Source organism: Globicephala melas, chromosome 20, assembly GCF_963455315.2.
Source record: "Globicephala melas chromosome 20, mGloMel1.2, whole genome shotgun sequence".
Taxonomy (NCBI): Eukaryota; Metazoa; Chordata; class Mammalia; order Artiodactyla; family Delphinidae; genus Globicephala; species Globicephala melas.
In genome coordinates this window covers 36,936,513-36,956,521 of record NC_083333.1, presented here as the reverse complement: position 1 = coordinate 36,956,521, position 20,009 = coordinate 36,936,513, and the positions used below count along the sequence as shown (strand labels likewise).

General features: G+C 39.1%; 1 protein-coding gene across 4 annotated transcripts in view; it reads right to left on the bottom strand.

Moving 5' to 3' along the window:
• KANSL1 (KAT8 regulatory NSL complex subunit 1) overlaps positions 1-20,009 on the bottom strand; it is a 171,356-nt gene that overhangs the window by 113,414 nt on the left and 37,933 nt on the right. For all 4 annotated transcript variants that reach the window (XM_060290584.2, XM_030850034.3, XM_030850039.3 and 1 more), the window contains one exon: positions 11,035-12,409. In XM_060290584.2, coding sequence (XP_060146567.1) covers positions 11,035-12,326 — 1,292 coding nt within the window. In that variant the 5' untranslated portion in view covers positions 12,327-12,409. The remainder of the gene's footprint in view (positions 1-11,034; positions 12,410-20,009) is intronic.

Below are 20,009 nucleotides of genomic sequence, written 5' to 3'. Positions count from 1 at the left end.
CAATGCCATGCCCATCAGTGTACTGGGCCGACAGAGAGGCATCTGAAGAGCTATGCACCTTCAGGTTTGCTCCATTTCTCCAAACAGAATCTTCTTTCTGCTCCTGCCAAATCAGTTCCAGGAGAAAAACAGTAGAGAGAGCAGTAAGGAAGACCTAGCTTTCATCTTCTCCATGATCTCAAGCAAATTATTTAACATATCTATAGTCTTGGGTCTCAACTATAAAATGAAGATATCACCTTCATCATATGAATGTTTTAAAGATTTACCAAATGCAAACCACCTAACATACAGAAGGTGTGATCAATACTTATTAATTCCCCTGTCTCCTTCTTTTTATTTTTATTTTTTTGGCAGCACCATGAGGCTTTCAGGATCTTAGTTCCCCGACCAGGGAATGAACCCGGGCCACTGCGGTGAAAGCACTGAGTCCTAACCACTGGACCGAGTCTCAACTACTGGTCCACCAGGGAATTCCCTCTTTCTTTTTTAAAATAAACACCCCCAGCACTTCCTAGATGTTAACATCTACCTTAACAAAATGCCCCACCCAATCCATCCAACTCCTGTTCCACAAAAGAAATGAGTAACAGTATTGTAAGTTAAGAATATATTTGGGGGCTTCCCTGGGGGCGCAGTGGTTAAGAATCCGCCTGCCAATGCAGGGAACACGGGTTCGAGCCCTGGTCCACATGCCGCAGAGCAACTAAGCCCATGCGCCACAACTATTGAGCCTGCACTCTAGAGCCCGTGAGCCACAACTACTGAGCCCGCGCGCCTAGAGCCCATGCTCTGCAACAAGAGAATCCACCACAATAAGAAGCCTGCACACTGCAACAAAGAGTAGCTCCCACTCACCGCAACCAGAGAAAGCCCGCGCGCAACAAATAATAAATAATTTTTTAAAAAAAAATATACTTGGTATACCTTTCCTCAAAAGATACTATCAGGGTTTCCCTGGTGGCGCAGTGGTTGAGAGTCTGCCTGCCGATGCAGGGGACATGGGTTCATGCCCCGGTCCGGGAGGATCCCACGTGCCGCTGAGCAGCTGGGCCCGTGGGCCGTGGCCGCTGGGCCTGCGCGTCCGGAGCCTGTGCTCCGCAGCAGGAGAGGCCACAACAGTGAGAGGCCCGCGTACCGCAAAAAAAAAAAAAGATACTATCAAATTCCTTAATACTACTTACATTTCTTAACCATAAAGTGCCATATTTTTACATGATGTTCGGTAAATCTCTTCTCATCAACCAAATCCAAAGGACAGTTTGATTCTATTTCCACTAAAATAGGTAGTGTTTATGCCCAAGCTGTGGGTAAACAGCCTAGATTAATACAGTCGGCCCTCTTTTTTTTCAGTTTATTTATTTTTATAATAATAATTTTATTATTATTTTTTCCCCTTCACTGGCAGGTGGATTCTTAACCACTGCGCCACCAGGCAAGTCCCTGGCCCTCTTTAACTGTAGGTTTCCCATCTGAAGTTGGCTGAATCTGCAGATATGGAGGGCTAACTGTACTCACTGTACTAGGCCATTTTATATAAGGGACCTGAGCCTCCTCGGGATTTTTGTATCTGCAGGGCTCCTGGAATCAATCCCCTGAGAGTATTGAGGGACGACTGTATCCTGATTTCTTATTAGCTATGTGACATTAAACAAGTAACTTAAACTTTTCAATCCTCAGTCTGAGTCTGTAAAACTAAGATAATATCTACCTCGTTGTATTGTGAGGACTAAATAAATTAATGCATGTAAAGCACTTTTAACACATTACCTACCTCCAAATATTCCACAAATGTAGGTTATTACTTTTTTTCCTCTATCAGTATGTCTCAAACTATGTTATCTGATTAGGCAAAGTTGATTTAAAATGTTTCCTAGCTCAACCAAATCAATTCAGTGAAAACCTTCTTGGGGCCCACGTTTCAGACTAATTTAATCCCAACAGCCCTTAGCTCTGTCTCCTTCAGTTTCTATCTTACCAGGATGCATCTCTCAAGTACCACAAGAACAAACAGGAAACAGGGATTAAGGATGAACAAGAAAATGGTCACACACATAAATGGTATCATTCAGTTCCCTGGCTCATGCCCTTTATTCTATTAGGCAGAAGAAGTAAAACATCTTTTAAGAAAATTATTTTTTTTATGTGGACCATTTTTAAAGTCTTTATTGAATCTGTTAGAATACTGCTTCTGTTTTATGCTTTCGTTTTTTGTCTGCAAGGCATGTGGGATCTTAGCTCCCCGACCAGGGATCAAACCCACACCCCTGCATTGGAAGGCGAAGTCTTAACCTCTGGACTGCCAGGGAAGTCCCAGAAAATGATTTAAAATGGAATTTAACCCCTCTTCCTGGTTGCCATTCCTCAATGTCCACTCCCCACTGCCCCCCCCACACAATATTCTCCACATATCCTCTTACTGAGTTCTGAATATAATCTATATGGTTGCTACAATGTTACTAAATAGGTTGCCAGAGCAACGAACAACATTTACAATTTAACAACAATTTTTCAGTATATTCTGTTTGAGGAAGACTCTTCAGATACTTTTATTACTAGATTAAAACTAATTTCAAAGCAATCTGGCTTACCACTTTGGTGCAAAACCTTTCTTCATAATTATACAATTATGAAGTCAAACAGATGGGGGGACTTCCCTGGCGGTCCAGTGGTTAAGGTTCCGCGTTCTCAATGCAGGGGGGTGCGGGTTCGATCCTTGGTTGGGGAACTAAGATCCCACATGTCGCACGACGCAGCCAAGAAAAATAAAACTAAATTCAAATAGGTTAAAGTTGCCACAAAGCCTTAATTAATGAGAATCAAAATTAGTAAGATTTACTCTTTATATTTATTATATACTGAGCCCCTTGGTTCAAACAGATAGCATAATTTTCCCAGATACACAATGGAAAACAGGAAAAAAACAACGAACTTGTAGTTATGAAAGGAGATGCCTTAGGCACGAATTTCTCCCTACCTTGCAAAATACAGATGTCCCTGGGTATTCGAGGGGGACTGGTTCCAGACTCCCCTCCCCCCAATACCAAAATGCAGATGCTCAAGTCTGCAGATATAAAATAGGGTATTTGCATATAACCTATGCACATCATTCTGTATACTTTAAATCATCTCTAGATTACTTAAAATACTTTACAATGTGAATGCTAAATACATAGTTGCCAGTGAACTGAAATTCAAGTTCTGAATTCAAGTTTTGCTTTTTGGAAGTTTCTGGAATTCTCCCCCCCCCAAAATATTTCTGATCTGCAGTTGGTTGAATCCACCAATGTGGAACCTGCAGATCCAGAGGGCTGACTATAATCTAATCCATGTTGGTCTTTGCTCAGGGAGAGAGCAGAGAAACTAAAGTACTATTCATTTGAAATACAATGTGACTCCAAGCTTTTCCTAGTAAAACAGTTTATTTTATCTTGCTGATGGAATTTAATAGGGTGCTCTGCAAATGACACTGAAACTTCTGGGTATGCCCAACAGCCAAAAATGTTTAAATGAAAATTAGTAAATATGGACCACATTCAGTAACATCCCCCATTGGCTCCTTCTTCATCCCAACAGATCCATCCAATCTAGTTACTCCTGTCAAAAATCTGAGAATTACCCATAATTCCTCTTCCCTCTCTCTCAACATCCCACTCATCGCATCCGATCAATCACAAGTCCTAGTCACCCTACCTCCAAAATACCCAGTTCCCTCACTCTTCCCTCCAAAGGCCAAGTCCCCACTCTCTGTACATAGCTTACCACAGCAGCCTAAATGGTTTCCCAAAGTCTAAATCCACTCTACGCTTCATACAATAAGAGGGGTCTTTAAAAAATCCAATGATATATAAACTCTGTCAATGGTTTCACGATACAATTTTAAACTGGAGATGACCTACAAGCCCACCTACGTGACATAGCCTCTAGCAACCTCTCTGGCCTCATTTCTCACTACTCTCCTTACACTTTGCACTGTTCTTGAAAGCATCCAGCACCTCCCATTCCCAAGGCCTTAGCACATGCCGTTTCCTCTGTAACACACCTCCTCTCTTTTTCACCAACTCCTTCTCATCATTCAGGTCTCAACTTACATGTGACTTCTTCAAGATACTTGCTAGGACATCCCCACCCATCTTAATTAGATGTTCCTAATATGCACCCCCTTAGCACTCCGAACTTCGTTTCTGTGGCACCCACACCACTATAAATATATCATTAACTATATGATTACTTGCTCAAATAATCTCTCTTTCTCACCTATACTGCCCATGAGGGCAGGGCAGGGACTGTGTCTCTCTTATTCACCACTATCTACCCTTAGCACCTCAGCACAGAGTAGGCATTCAATACATCTAATAAGCGAATTAATTAATTCCAAAGTCTCCAATGTAAGGTTCTGAGGCCTCTCTGTAGAGGTCAACTCCTTCTCTGTTTACACAGGATTACTTGGAAGTCCATTTCCTGATTTTTAACAGTTGCTGGAACTTACAAGTAATACAGAAACCTTCATTTTTGAGACACTGGTAAAGAACTTGAACCCTCATATAAGGGTTATTTTGCAAGGTGTGTTCTTATAGTCACCCAAGCTTGAAACTTCAACCATCTATGATGATCCCTCCCTATTTTTCCCATACCGCCTTTGTTATTAATCCCATTAAATCTATTTCTGCACCACCTCTGGAATTTCCTCTTTTCCTTTTTACACTACATTTATTACACTTACCTATATTACTAGATCTCTAAAGTATTTCCACTCTAGCCACTAAAGCCCCATGCCTTTTAGTCTCTGTCCTCTGTCTTTGCTGTGCCTTTTTCCTGTACTGACCTACCTCATCAGGCCACAACCAAGACAACCTTCTACCAAAATCCTAGCCATCCTTCAAGACTCATTTCTAATATCCTTTCTTTCCAATTCCATCAACCAGCTGTGATCTCTTCCTATTTCATTTGCATCACCCAACATTTACCATATATTACTATATGCCAGGCACTGTTCTAAGTAGTCATCTTTACCTACCATGTCTCCAATACACATCAAAACTATAAATTTTTTGTGGATAGAAACTCAGTTTATTTACCTATGGCATCTCTCACGTCTTACACACTCACTCATAGGTACTTATATATGACCACTTTAAAAGTGTACAACTGACCCTTGAACAACATGGGTTTAAACTGTGCACATCCATTTAGACACAGATTTCTTTCAACATTTAATACGATCTGTGGTTGGTTGAATTCATGGATACAGAGGGCCGTGGATGTTCAACTGCAGAGACGGTGGGCACCCCTAACCCCATTGTTGTTCAAGGGTCAACTGTACTTCACTCAAATTTTTTTTTTTTTTTTGCGGTACACGGGCCTCTCACTGCTGTGGCCTCTCCCGCCGCAGAGCACAGGCTCCAGACGCGCAGGCCCAGCGGCCACAGCTCACAGGCCCAGCCGCTCTGCGGCACGTGGGATCCTCCCGGACCGGGGCAAGTACCCGTGTCCCCTGCATCAGCAGGCGGACTCCCAACCACTGCGGCACCAGGGAAGCCCCTTCACTCAATTTTAAAGAATGAAAACACCAATCCCAAGGCAACAGAAAATATTTGGAGCAACTAGATCTGCAGCAAACGGGTAACCCCCAAATTCCTGCTGCCTAACTTCCTTCCTTCAGAATCATACAAGAAGCACCAAGAATAATTCTCACTACCTACATAACTTCTCAGAAAAAAGGCGGGGGGTGGGGAGTGGGGGGGAGAAGACGGAGAAAATACAGAAGCTCCTATTTCTGCCACTGGATGTCAATATGCAGGCTAGCAGAAAAAGAAAAAAAAAACATAATCAAAGATGATTAGATTAAATTAGAACAAGATGTCTGACAAGTGAAAGTCTACTCAGCTCTGAAGTAACTTCTCTAAGAACATGATGGAATTATTCCCACATATGTATCACACCCAGTGAGATCCACAATAATCATTTTAATGGATTATGGGGCGGAAAGGGGACCTAAGGTAGTAAAAGAATCAAAGCTCTAAGTCACAAGTCAAGAAAGCCATTTTGTTTCGAGGTACACCAGTGACTTACAGGGAACTTTGCCTCAGACTCCCCAAATGCAAAAAAATGGTGCTGAGAATAGCTCCATCAATGTTAAAGACAGAGCTGTCACAATTCAAAGTAGTTTAAGCCCTAGAGATCAATTTCCTCATTTATATTAGAAAAAGTGGTAACATGATTAGCCCTATAGCTAGTCTGTAGCAAAGAAGGGTTAGATGTTAGGTTTCCAGCTAATAGACCTCTCACTCCATCATTCTGTGAAAGGACAAGGAATAGGAAAATAAGGACAAATCAAGTAGACTGCCACCTTTGGCAACATCATCTGTGAATACTTAATAAATTCAAGTATGAGCTATAACACAAAACATTCCACAGTAACTAAAAAGCAAAATCAACAAACACACTAGTCATTCATTATACCCTTAAGTCTTCATGAACAACTCCAAAAGGGTGAAATTCCCCAGAAACATATAAAAGTCACCGCAATCAAGACAATCAAAATTCAAATAACTTCTTTAGTGTCACTAAACTGAGCATCTAGTTTATTTTTACTCAACCCTGATCTGGAACAGACTTCAGGAGGCTATCAGACGAATAAAACATAGGTTAGAATAAATCTAAAAAAATAAAAACATGAAAATAAAACAAGAACAGGGAGAACAAAACGAAGCCAAGAATGAGGCTTAAAAAACAAGTACAACAGTAAGTCCTACAAATTTGGCTCTAAACTTCCAAAAAGCCAACAGGAAAATGGAGACCTAGTGAACAACACAAATTATAACAGCCAGGTAATAAAAACAGACTTAAAAGCTTAGGAAAAAATACAATTATTCTTGGTTGCATATCTTTGCCCTGAAGTCCTTATAAAGAAGGCATTGTGTAACATAAAGATGTATTTTACATATAAAACAACATATATTTCTGTAGTCACTAACAAAATGTTTTATGGAATTATTTTTATTCTAACCTTCAAGATAAGCCTATGGTAACAGTTTACAGAGTTTTTTGGTTTTTGGTTTTTGGTTTTTAAGGGAAAAGAGGTCTACAAACTATCCAGGTACTCAGAACACTGATGATCTAAGAATACATTTAAGAGAATAGCTGGAAAAGAATTTTTTCTTTACAGGTACTTACTATAAAAGTTTACAAGCACAAGAGTAAGAAAATGAAAACTAAATTCGGCAAAACTAGGTATAGGTCCAGGAATTCCTAACAAAATAGCAGAACGAAACTCTTAGAAATGAGAAGGAGGAATACAAAGAAAAACTAAAGTGAAGAAGAGAGTGTGGGCGCACAAGCACACACTCAACAGTTCTTGTTATAAACACGAGATAACTATCAATAAATGCTTCTATTCATACTTCTACAATTAAGAATTAAACACTGAGGTATTTATTGAAACATACAGCTTCCTTTCTAGTCCCTCGATCAAGAAGATGACGTTTTTAAAAAGAATGGTATAGCACAGGGAACTCTACTCAATGCTCTCTGGTGACCTAAATGAGAAGGAAATCCAAAAGAGGGGATACATCTATACGTAAAGCTGATTCACTTTGCTATACAGTATAAACTAACACAATATTGTAAAGTAACTACACTCCAATCAAAAAAAAAAGCCAAAAAAAAAAAGAGAATGAAATGTCATTTGCAGCAACACGGATGGACCTAGAGATTATCATACTAAGTTAAGTAAATCAGAAAAAGACAAATACCATATGATACCACTTACATGTGGAATCTAAAACATGACCCAAATGAACTTATTTATGAAACAGAAACAGACTCACAGGCATAGAAAACAAACTTATGATTACCAAAGGGAAAAGGGGGTGGGGGAGGGATAAATTAGGAGTTTGCAATTAGCAGATACAAACTACTATATATAAAATAGATAAACAAGATCCTACTGTATAGCACAGCGAACTATATTCAATACCCTGTAATACACCATACGGAAAAATATATGAAAAAGAATATACGTAGATATATGTATAACTGAATCACTTTGGTGTTAACCAGAAATTAACAAAACATTGTAAATCAAAGTATTTATACTTCAAATAAAAAAAAAAATTTTTAAGATGATGTTTAAATTCCTGCTCATTCCACAGTGATGTTACTAAACAACGATATAGGTCAAACTCAATGTAGTGCAGATTTTCCAAAGTAGTAGTTACATGTACCAAGACAGGAAGACATACAAATATAACATTTTTGGATAATTTTCCAAAAAGAACTTAAAATAAAAAGGTATAACAGTTTTAAATTAAACATAAAATCAGTTAACCAAAAAAAAAAAAAAAAAAGGAAAAGGAAAGAACTTCTCTAAACATGTCTCATCCAGCAATATTAGAATTTACTAACTGTAAAATGATAAACACAAAATTCTCAACAACATATAAAACCAATCATTCTGCTACTGCTAGCATGTGCCTAGGATTTACAATGAATCATTGATTTTCCTCTTGGAACATAGGAAATAAGGAAAAACACACATGAATTCTTGGTGAAAGCTTGTAATTTTCAGAGAACCATCCACTTGTAATTTAAGCAACATCATTTAAAAACAATTCATTTCAACAGTCTTCTCTACTAAATATTTTCATTATGGCTGCTCAGACTAAATCTACTGACTTTATCTCTGACAGTACTTCAGCAAAGGAGTGAAATACTAGACAGGCTACTGTAAGAGGTAAAAAGTTGAAATTCACCAGCTGGGTCAAGCTCCTGAAGAGTTAACTAACTTCTTATTCCAGGACTCAAGAATTATAAATCTGGTTATAAGATTTGGGAGGGACTATTAAATCACAAAGAAAAGGCTTCTCAGCATCCAGAGAACCTCCCGGTTTTTTTTCTTTTTTAATCAAAGCAATGCGTCCACTCTCACTGGCCAATTGCTGAAAATCTTTAAAATACTCAGAAGGTCAACAAACACCTGGCTAAATACTAGCCTTAGGAGTCAATTGGGTAACCTTGCTTAACAAGAACTTAAAAGTATTTACACTTTACTGGTGGTTTTGTCAATAAGTTCATATATATCATAATATGCAAAAAGTACATTTATTTGACAGTACTTTTAGTGTCCAAATTGTCCTTACTTTAATATGATCTGAAGATGGAAACTCAACTTTTTAAAGCATTATTTAGTTGATTTCATTGTAAGAGGATTAAACTGATCCCAAAAAGTTTCCTAAAATGATCCCTCAGTTGTCCTTATAATTCACACCCTATCAATCAACAAACCATTATGTGAGAAGAAGTGAAACGAAATGAAATGGACTAAGAGGTCTTTTCAAATCACTAGACTTACCCCATGAAATAAAAAAAGTTCTCTCTTAGGTATTTTGATTTCACCGGGTTGGAACAGTTACCCACAACATTACCAAAACTCAGAAATGTTTCCAATACAATGTATCCTGAAAAGATTACGCTTATAGAGTCTAGGTGTTTTTCTTCATCAAATACACAAAATAAGTACAGGAAACTTAAAATGTTTCAACTACAGTATGTTACACAAAATTACTTTTAAACACAAAATATTCAACTGTTAACCAAGATTTCTTAAAACAGTGGTTTACGCAGCAAAGTCAGTGGGGATAATGCCACAAATACTGGCAAGCTGATTTAAGCTACTAATCCATTTAAGGAACGGTAACTATGTTACAGCAGTAGCAAGGCTCTGAAATTTATTTGCTTTAGACCTGAATATAGAAATGGACTCTTGAGCACAGTAAACTAACAAATGGTAATGGAACTTGGTCTCTGAGGAAAAAATACAGCAAAATTATCCAGATTTTTTCACTCAAAATAGAAACAAAAAACAAAATTTCATACTCGGATACAGTGTTATCCATGTGAATTAACATAAACAAAACTGAAAAAAAAAAGGAAATTTACTTATGCTTAAAAGCATAGCTGTCTCAACGAATTCTCCAGTGAAAACCTTAGTCACCTTTTTATTTCAGGCAAGGGAAAGCCAATTATTCCAACATATCCACCTATTTCAGCCTTCTCTAGTAATCCAACCTTTACAACATCCCTACCCAAAAAGGAAATGAAAGAGGATCTACTAGTCAACTCCCCTGCCCTTGTTTTCCAACTACTCTGTTTACTCTCTCATAAGTCTCGATAAATGTACACTGATCTATCTTTAAGGAGATATATTTTACTTCCTTATCTGTCAGGAGCAGAATGCAGGGTCAGGAGGGAAGAACAAGAGTAAAGCACCTCTGGCTCAACCAGGTCCATCTAAAGTGCCACACAAAGCTTATGAATAATTTTCCTCAAACCAACAGATTTTGAAAATCCAGTACAAATTTATCCCAAATATGTCAATACATTTTACTTAACTGAGAGAAAATAAAATCCAAATCTGATAAAGATGGTTTCTTTTAGGGAGAGAATGAGGTTGTGAAAGCAGACTGTGCTTGGAGGCAACCTATAAAATATTCTGAAGCATTTTCTGATTATTAGTCCTTAAAACATACGGAAATCTCAAGTGTTAAAATTAAAGACTGGGTACATTCTCTGCTGAAAGCTCAATTAGAAGCAACTATAAATTCCAGCAAACTTAACTAGGTCAACTAAACTTTTGGCCCCACTTACTAGAAACAACAAAATGTGAAGTCAAGCCTCATAAACTTACAAAAATATCCTACATATAGTTTCAAAAGAAACCTAATTATTCACTCTGAAAGGATGGGTACACTTTTACAAATTGGAAGTCTTCCAGTTTTTTCTTAGTAAGATTTCAATGGGAAATTAACAGCTTTTACCCTACAGCAACACAAACGCTGTACCAAATATACCTTCCATTTCTTCACTAGCAGGTATACATGCATCCACCTACCTAAAATTAGGAAAAAGACAAACGAAAGAAATCTAGGCACCTATATACAAAGAAGCCCATTCTTCCCATGATGGGAATTCACCAACTCTTTCTCTCTTGTCCAAACATTTCCCAAGAATGACATTATGCATGATTCTACTCACAGGGGTAAGTGGCGCTGCTCAGGATCAGCTCTGGTCAGTTCTTCTTCTTCAATATCAGACTCTCCCCCTGAACTACTGTCAGTGACGTCTGAATCAAATGCTCGTTCACTGCACCTCAAGTTAGCTATACCACTGGCTGTAAATCTGTCCAATTCTTCTGAAATCGAATCACTTTTCAGGAAGTTGCTAAGTCCCTCTGAAGTGGCGGTCTCACTGGCAGCTTTTCTCAATGCAGCTTCAGCCTTTCGAGTTAGCATCAACTGGCTCCGGGGCTTCAAGGATTCCAAGTTTGGCAGTTTGCTCAAGGTTTTCTCTAAAAATCCACCCAGCTGATGCTGTATATGCCTCTCCACCTGCTTGGCTTGCACAACCTGTAAGCGCTTCTGTAACCTGCGGGCACGGCTCTCAATATCAGCCTGCCGCCGTAGTAAAGCTGTTATCCTTGTGTCGGAATCTAAAGCACTGAAAAGAATGGAAGACAGGGGAGACTTTTTACCCTCTAATTTGACACCCCCCAAGTTAGAACTGGAGTCTGTGTCAGGTGATAACCTACTGCTTCCTTGAAGTGCCGGCGGCTGTTCCATGGAATTTACAGAAGATTTGTTTGCAGTGCTATTATTGCTAAATATCGTTGTGTGTTCTACATCAAGGCTTCTATGTGGAAGAGTGCAATTGGTCATACCCCCTTTCAAGTCCCCAGATTCAGATGCCACCACTTCACCCCCCTGAAGAGAAGATGACGTGAGAGCTCGTTTTCCCCCATTAAGGGGACTGGAATTGTCGTGATCAGAATGTGTTGAACTTTTAGTCAATTTCTTCGCCAACCCATTTACAGGTGCTTGTGGCAGAGCTGTCTGACCACTTGTATTCATGGTTCTAAGATTTTCCAAGGAAAACTCCAAAACTGGCTGTCTCCCCAACAGCTCAGCTCGGAGTTCATAGGACTGAGATAAGAGAGGATGAGATTTAAGTACTGTCTGCTTGCTGAAGACACCTTGCAATTTCAACGATTCCTTTGAGGGAACAGATGTTACATCGGAGCAAAGATAAGATGCCACCAGTGGTTGCAGCTTTCCCAAGTCTTCCTTGTTAGGATTATTTCGGAAGTCTAGACTGGGGTCCTCTGCAGCAATGGCTTTTCTTTTGGTTCCGTTGGCAGCAATAAGGATGTTGGCGTTGCCGTTATTTTCGGCACTGCCAGGGGACAAAGTGGAGGATGGGGGAGCCAGTTTGAACCGGATATGGTGTGCTTCAGCTGCTGCATCAGTGAGAGCGGGCGCCATCGCAGCCATTCAGCACAGAGAGACAGGAAGTCCAGCCTCTCCCGGTGCCGAGGCCAGCTCCACAGCCCCTTACCGCCTCCCCAGAGAACAGACTAGAAGAGAAAGAAGAAAAGGAAGTTAGAAATACAAGCACGTTAGAAAACAACACACATGTTTTTAATACAAACATTACTTGAGGCTGTTAACCAAACTCTGCCTCCAGAAGAAAAACACTCAAACCAAAAGGGGAGATGTGTTGGGGCAGGGCCACAATCCCTGCACAAGAGAAAGAATTCCATCCTTTTTTGTCACTTGTTACCATAAATTGAAAGTAGCCACAGACTGTTAAAGTTAAATCATCTGCATCTAAAAAATATCTTTAAAACTTCTTGAAATTAGTGAATTTAAAGCAAATGTATCAAACTAAGCACCCAGTAATTAAACAGAAAAGAATTAGTAAGGAACTCCTCATCCCTACCAAAGTTTCTATGCCAATTGTCACAGGTCTGTACATTTTTCTGGCCAAAGGATCCAATGTTCGTCAGCTTCCCACTTCTCTGCAAGACAGATTATACTAAAAGCTTAATTGTATCACACCTGTGTTACCAGTTCACTTCATCAATTTTCTTTTCTTTTGCTGTCCTCAGTATGGCCCACCTCTCAAATTAACTGCCCAACTGATGTGTCTCTTTCCTTTACCCGAAAGCTTCTTGAAATAATAGTTATAGGGCTTCCCTGGTGGCGCAGTGGTTGAGAGTCCGCCTGCCGATGCAGGGGACATGGGTTCGTGCCCCGGTCCAGGAGGATCCCACATGCCGCGGGGCAGCTGGGCCGGTGAGCCATGGCCGCTGAGCCTGCGCGTCCGGAGCCTGTGCTCCGGCAACGGGAGAGGCCACAACAGTGAGAGGCCCGCGTACCACAAAAAAAAAAAAAAGTTATAAATAGCTGCCTCTGCACTTCTCACTCTTCTATAATCTGGCTTCTACCCCTACTGCTCTGGCAAAGGTCACCAGTAATCTCATCATCAAATCCAATGCTCAAGCCTCAGTCCGCATTCTATCTGACTTCTCTGAAGCCTTAGGTAGTGCTGACCACCCCACTCTTCTTGAAATTCTCCTTTCCAGACGTCCTTGACAACAAGGTCCATTCTTCTGCCCTCTTCTCTCTCAACTCACTTCCTTGGCAACAACCACTATAGCAACATGGTAAGGCCTCCTAGCACTCAGAAAAACATGCTCAGCTGCACTAATCAACATCCCCACCTCTTATGTTCCTCAAGCCCCCTGAAACTCAAAACTGACTTTCTTTTTACTCCTTACCCATTTCTATTATCTCAGGTAATGGTATTGCTTTCATTTAGTAACCCAAGCTAAAAACCTCAGCCATTTGCCACTTCTTTATCCCCTTTGATTTATCTGGTCTGAGAGTAAAAGGAAACCTATGCAAAGAACTAAGCCAGCTGTTCCTAAAGTGTGGCCTATGGACTTCTTGAGAACTCGAAGACCATTTCAGAGGTCCACAAGATCAAAGCATTTTCGTAATAATATTAAACGTTATTTGCCTTTTTTCATAGTGCTGACATTCGCAGTAAGGGTGCAAAAACAAGTCTGAGCAAAACTACTGGTACCTTTGCACAATTCAGGGCAAAGGCACCAAACTACTAATAACCACTGGTCACTGTATTCTCTATGCATTTAAAAATAAATCAATAAATAGGTTAGTACCACTGACCTTTGATGTCCTTGGTGAAAATATGAAAATAATGAACTTTATAAAATCTCCACTCGAGTCTTCAGTGTGTGTGTGTATATATATAGGTATACAAATATTCTGTGCAATGAAAGGGAAAGTAGACATAAAGCACTTCTGCTGCTTTAAGAAATCTGAGAAAAAGCACTAGTACAACTGAGTTACAAGCTGAACTAGAAGCTTCCCTTCACAGAACACTATTTTTACTTGGCAGAACAACTGACAAACTATGATTATTCAGACTTGAATAGTTAGCAGACATTTTGTTGAAAATGAACAAAGTGAACCTGTCACTTCAAGGAAATCCAATGATGATGTTTGTTGCCAATGAGAAAATCTGAGTTTTCAAGCAAAAATAAGTATTTTGAAAACATGTATCCACCACCATGAGCTTGAATATTTCCCCAATACTGAAGTCTTGATTAAGTAGACTACTGCTGATATTAGTGAATGAGAATTTGATACCACATAATGAAATGTGTCAACCTTTGGAAGATCTGCATAACTCAGTGAATGACCAAATGACCAAGATCGTTAGAAACGAGTGCATGGGTAAAGTAAGTGCAAGACAAGCCAATGGATTAATGTGACAGAGTATGAAAAACTCACTGAAACAGCTTTAGATTCCATAGTGCAGCTAACCTTTATGAAACTACTACTTGCCAAGTTTGAGTACAGTATCAAAAGGATAGCCACACTTTAAAAGGCTATTTAAATACTCCTCTCTTTTCCAAACTACACATCTGTACAAGGTCAGATTTTCTTTATATAATTCCAAAACAACATATCACAATAGAATGAATGCAGAAGCAGATAGGAGAACCCAGCTGTTTTCTATTAAGCCAGACATAAGGAAGATTTGCAAAACTGGAAAATAATGCTATTCACACTTAATATTTTTTTTGTTCTGGTAAAAAGTTATTTTCATAATATGTAATAGGTTTGTTATTTTTAAATGAATTCGTAAATTTTTTTTTTTTTTAATTTGGCCACACTGCGTGGTTTGTGGGATCTTAGTTCCCCAACCAGGGACTGAACCTGCGCTCTCGGCAGTAAAAGCGCGGAGTCCTACCCACTGGACCACCAGGGAGTTCCCCGTAAATAATTATTCTTTGAATTTCTCGAAGTTTCTAATCAACTACTGATAATAACCCATAAAAGTTCTCTGTGGTTTTCAACATTTTTTAAAAGTGAAAAGAGGCCTTGGGACCAAAAAGTTTATGAATCACTGAACTAAACGCAACCTCCTCCTCCCTCAAAAAAAAAAAAAATGACAGCAACTTCCAATTTGGTCAAACATTTTATCTTTAGATAACAATCAACATAGGACGGTAAGCCCTGTAGTACTACACTAAGATTCTTCATAGTATGGCAATTCAAATCGTTAGTATCGAAATATTTAAGTAAATGACTGAGAAAACATCCGTACAAATACCAATACACTTATAGGTCAAATTTGACTAGTGCTCTATGTAATTGCCAAAATTTTCTCACTCTAAGCTTATAATAACTTTAACAAACATCCTATATTCATTAAACTAGATCTTCTGGGGATTACAGAGTTTTATCCTCATGGACTTTCTAGCATATGGCATTCTGTGTGACTGTTCTACATCCACTTTTCCTATTTCTGATTTTAAATTTAAAAACAATTCCTAATGTAATAAAAAATAGTTATGTTACACTGGCTGAATTGACAGATGAACCAATGTAAGTTCTTTATTCAAAATACCTCAAGTCAATTTTATAAAAGGTATTTTCTCCCATAAACAAAAATCACTATCTGATCTTTCCCATCAACTCAATATCCTCTTTCGCACTGATATCAATATACAGTTGATACTGGCAATGCAAGGAGGCACATTATCAGTGCCAGATGATTAATACAGCATATGAGAGTAGATGTAGCCTACTACCCCAAAGCACTACAGTTAAGTCTCAGAAATAGCAGGAAACAGCCTCCCTCTGGGGACTCAAGCAAGGGCACAGATGTTACACAGCTTCCACAAAACTTACTGACGAAAACTCATGTTCACACAGTTCAGGTAAAAAGAGGGGTGTAATTAACTTCACACCACAGAGGTACTTAAGCAGTAAACATACCAAAGTTATTTCAGAATTATTCAGTTCTTAAAAATTCACAACTTAAAGAAAAACCTGCTGACTCAAATCCCATCTGTTTCAAGATTTCTCTGACCCTCCGCAAGCAGTCCGAGAACTTGACATTAATCACATACACCTCAAAAGCGAATTTATTTTGCTTACACTCCGTCCTTGGTCTCAATATCCCCATAGGATGCATTGCAAAGAGTAGTTACTAAAACAATTGTCTCAATAAATAGGGAAGGGGAAAAGTGAAGTCTTCAGAAGAAATTCCATTCCTAACTCCTAAATCTTTATCTTTCTACACCAAAACTGCTGTTAAAAATATACATATTAAAAACTACACCCCTCTCCCTTCATTGACTTGAAACGCTGTGCTGAGATGCAATATTACTCCCAAAGACATTCACAGATAAGGGGAGCCAGTCCAGGTTCACATCCTGGCTCCACCTGTATTTAAATTATTTAACTATTCTGTTCCCTCAATTTCCTCGTCTGCAAGAAACAGAGCTGACCTCAGAAGGCTGCTGTGATGATTAAACAAAATACTTTCAATTACTTAACCTAGTGCCTGGCACAAGCACCCATTATTTGCATTGTTATTATAACCTATAGACAAAAAGCAAATATTACTGAAACGAAAAAATGTGAGATGAAAAAAAAAGGTGTTAAAAAATAAAACACATACTATGACCTCATTTCTCTTTTAAAATGTAGGTGATAAGATTCTTTTGTCTTTTATTTTCTGGCTTATGTAATGTTTCCACCATAAACATGTATTGCTTATATAATAAAAGGGAAGCAAGCAAAAATAATGCAAATTCTTAAAGATCCAAAAAATGTGAATAAGGCAAAATATCTTTCTTAAATTTAACATAATGAGCAAAATGTTGATTGAAACGATTCCCATCCCACTTGAATCCCAAAAAACATCACTACTCAACAATTCAGAGCAGAGAAAAACTGTCAGACTTAAGCAGTTTTACAAAAACAGTTTATGATAAATCATCTTTCTCCAAAGAATACAAAGCATTAAAAGCTATAATTACTTACTAATCCTCATAACAACCTGGGTGGTAGGTTTCGGGCTGGGATTATAATTTCCAATTCACTGGTGGGGACAGATAGTAAAGTTATATGGTACATTCTGAATAAAGGAACCTAAAATATTCCAACTTTTTAGTTCATCTAATAAACCACAATCTGACCAAAAAAAAAAAAAAGATGGAGCTAATGTACCTGCTGTCACTGACATAAATTAAGATTCAGCAGTAAGTTTGAAGAGACAAAAACAAGGGCTATCTTATCAAAGTCCTTTAAAAGGCTATAAAAGTTTGGGCTAGGTAATAACAGTTTCCTTCCGAGTTCCAAGGAAGCATTTTGGAGACTGGAAGATGTCAAATGGGTTCAGCAGGCAAACACATTTAGGAGAAACTTCCTTGATGAAGATTCACAACACACTTCATTATACTGAATACTCAAATATTTGCAGCTTTAACAAATAAACATCTTTTTTCCATTACACCTATCAATATCTTGCAGAACACTGTTCTGAGGGATACAAGTTAGAATAAAGTCCAAATATGCGACCTCTAGGGTCCCTTCCTGTGCTTATGATTCTATTATTATAAACTGCAATACAGATTCAAGAACAAACTTCCACCTAACACAAGCAGCACTGGGAAGCCGAAGTACACCCCTAGGACAGAGCTCCTCAACATCAGCACTACTGACTTGTGCCAAATTATTTTTCGTTGTGGAGGAAGGGGATCTCTCCTGTGCACTGCAGGCGGTTTAGCAACATCCCTGGCCTCTACACGCACTAGATGCCAGCAGCACTCTCCTCTCCTATAAATTATGACAACCAAAAATGCCTCCAGAAATGCCAAATGTCTCCCAGGGGGCAAAATCACAACCCCCAATTGAGAACCACTGTCTAGAGATAGATTATCTCTATAGCTACAGATGTCTGTACATGTATATATATATTTCTGTATATACAGATTTCCAGAAAGCACACATATCTGGCTGCTTCAAATAGTGCAAGTCAAAACTAACTCCACACCTGCAAGTGAGAACCACGCCTTATTCCTTGTAAATTCCCAAGACAGGACTCCAGTTACACAAGAATAAACTGGCAGCATCCACCTTGCAAAAATGTTGATAAGCTGCCGGGACCCAAAGGGAAGTGTTTGGCCATTTGGGTGGCCAACAACCGCACTTTCACTGAAAACAGAAGCAAAAATCAAATGGGGGACAAGAAGCTTGCCCATAATGTGGCTTCTACTAACCTCTTCCCACCATCACCTCATTACTCTGCACAAAACAAAGAAAGAAATAGGCAGAGGAAGGATGGTTAGGGAAGTGTCTGTGAAGTTATCAAAATTTCAGCTGAAACCTGAAAATTAGCTAAAATTTCATTATGTAGAAGGCTGGGGTAAAAGAAGGGTAATGTGGCATTCTAGTGAGAGGAAAAGGCACGGGAAAAGGCAAAACTGTGGGAAAACATAGGATATCCTGGAGGGTGAAAGAAATAATCAATTTGCTTGAAATATAAAGCATATTGTAACAGAGAAAACACTATAGAAATAGGTGAAAAGGAAGTTTGAAGCCAGATCATTAATGGACAACCTTCAATAGCCAGCCTTTACTCAGACTTAAAGGCAGCAGAAAGTCATTAAAGGTTTTTCAAATGGGGAGTGACACATGAGAACTGTGCTTCAGAGAGACCAGTTGGGTAAGACAGATTAAAAGAAAGTAAAAAGTCAAAGACCAATGAAGAAGCTACTGCAATAATCCAGATAGGATGCAACAAGAATCTCAACCAAGGTGTTCACCACAGTGGAATGGTCGAAGTCTCCTCCAGGCTTTGGAAGGGCCCAAAGTCTGCAGAAGGGCCAAATAAGTGACATAAACCGAAAAGGTAAAGGCTCTTAAGAGAGAAGGCTGTCTTTTCCTTCATAATCTCAGCTCCTTTATGATAAAAATCTCTCATTTATTTCTCATAAAGCTGTACAGGTGGCAGGGGGGGCTGTTCAGTTTTGGGGTATCCTCTCCTTTCCTAACAGTGCCAACCCAAACCCAGCCCGCGTCTGCATGAGCTCACATCTAAATTATCGTAACAGCTTCCTGACTGATGCCTCAGTCCTCTAATCCATTCCGTAATCCATTCTTTTTATCGCCTCTCTTCTCTACTCTAGAATAACTCCTAGTACCTTTCTCATGAGTCCAAATTCTCTGAGATGAAACTTAAAACAATATCAAAGCAAGTACATCAGTTGGCTTAGACCTAGAACTCCCTACCCCCAGATTCAACTCCATAATCTTTGCCTATGTTGCTGCCTCTACCTGGAAGGTTCAAAGCAAGTGCATCAGGTGGCTTAGACCTAGAACTCCCTACCCCCAGATTCAACTCCATAATCTTTGCCTATGCTGCTGCCTCTACCTGGAAGGTCCTTCTACCCTTTAAGCCCAAAACTTAATCCTTCAATACACAGCATCTCCACAACAACTTTTCCAGACTATTCAGATTCACATCACTTTCTTCCTGCTTAAATTGTACAACGCACTTAAAGCCATCACTCAATTAAAATCATCTGAATGTTCCCTAGTTGTCAATTTATTAATATTAATTTATTCTATTTCCGAGACAGGGGAAGTTCCTTAACATCCCTCTTTGCATGCTCACTAACTTTATCTAGTTAGGGCTTGGTACATAGTAAGCATTGTGAGTACTTACTGACAGGGCTAGAGTAGTCAAAACAGACCTAGAGGTAGGCTTTCACGTATAAGATTGTGCTAAGCAGAGAAAGATGAGGAAATTCTAATCAAGAAACTGACACGGGCTTCCCTGGTGGCGCA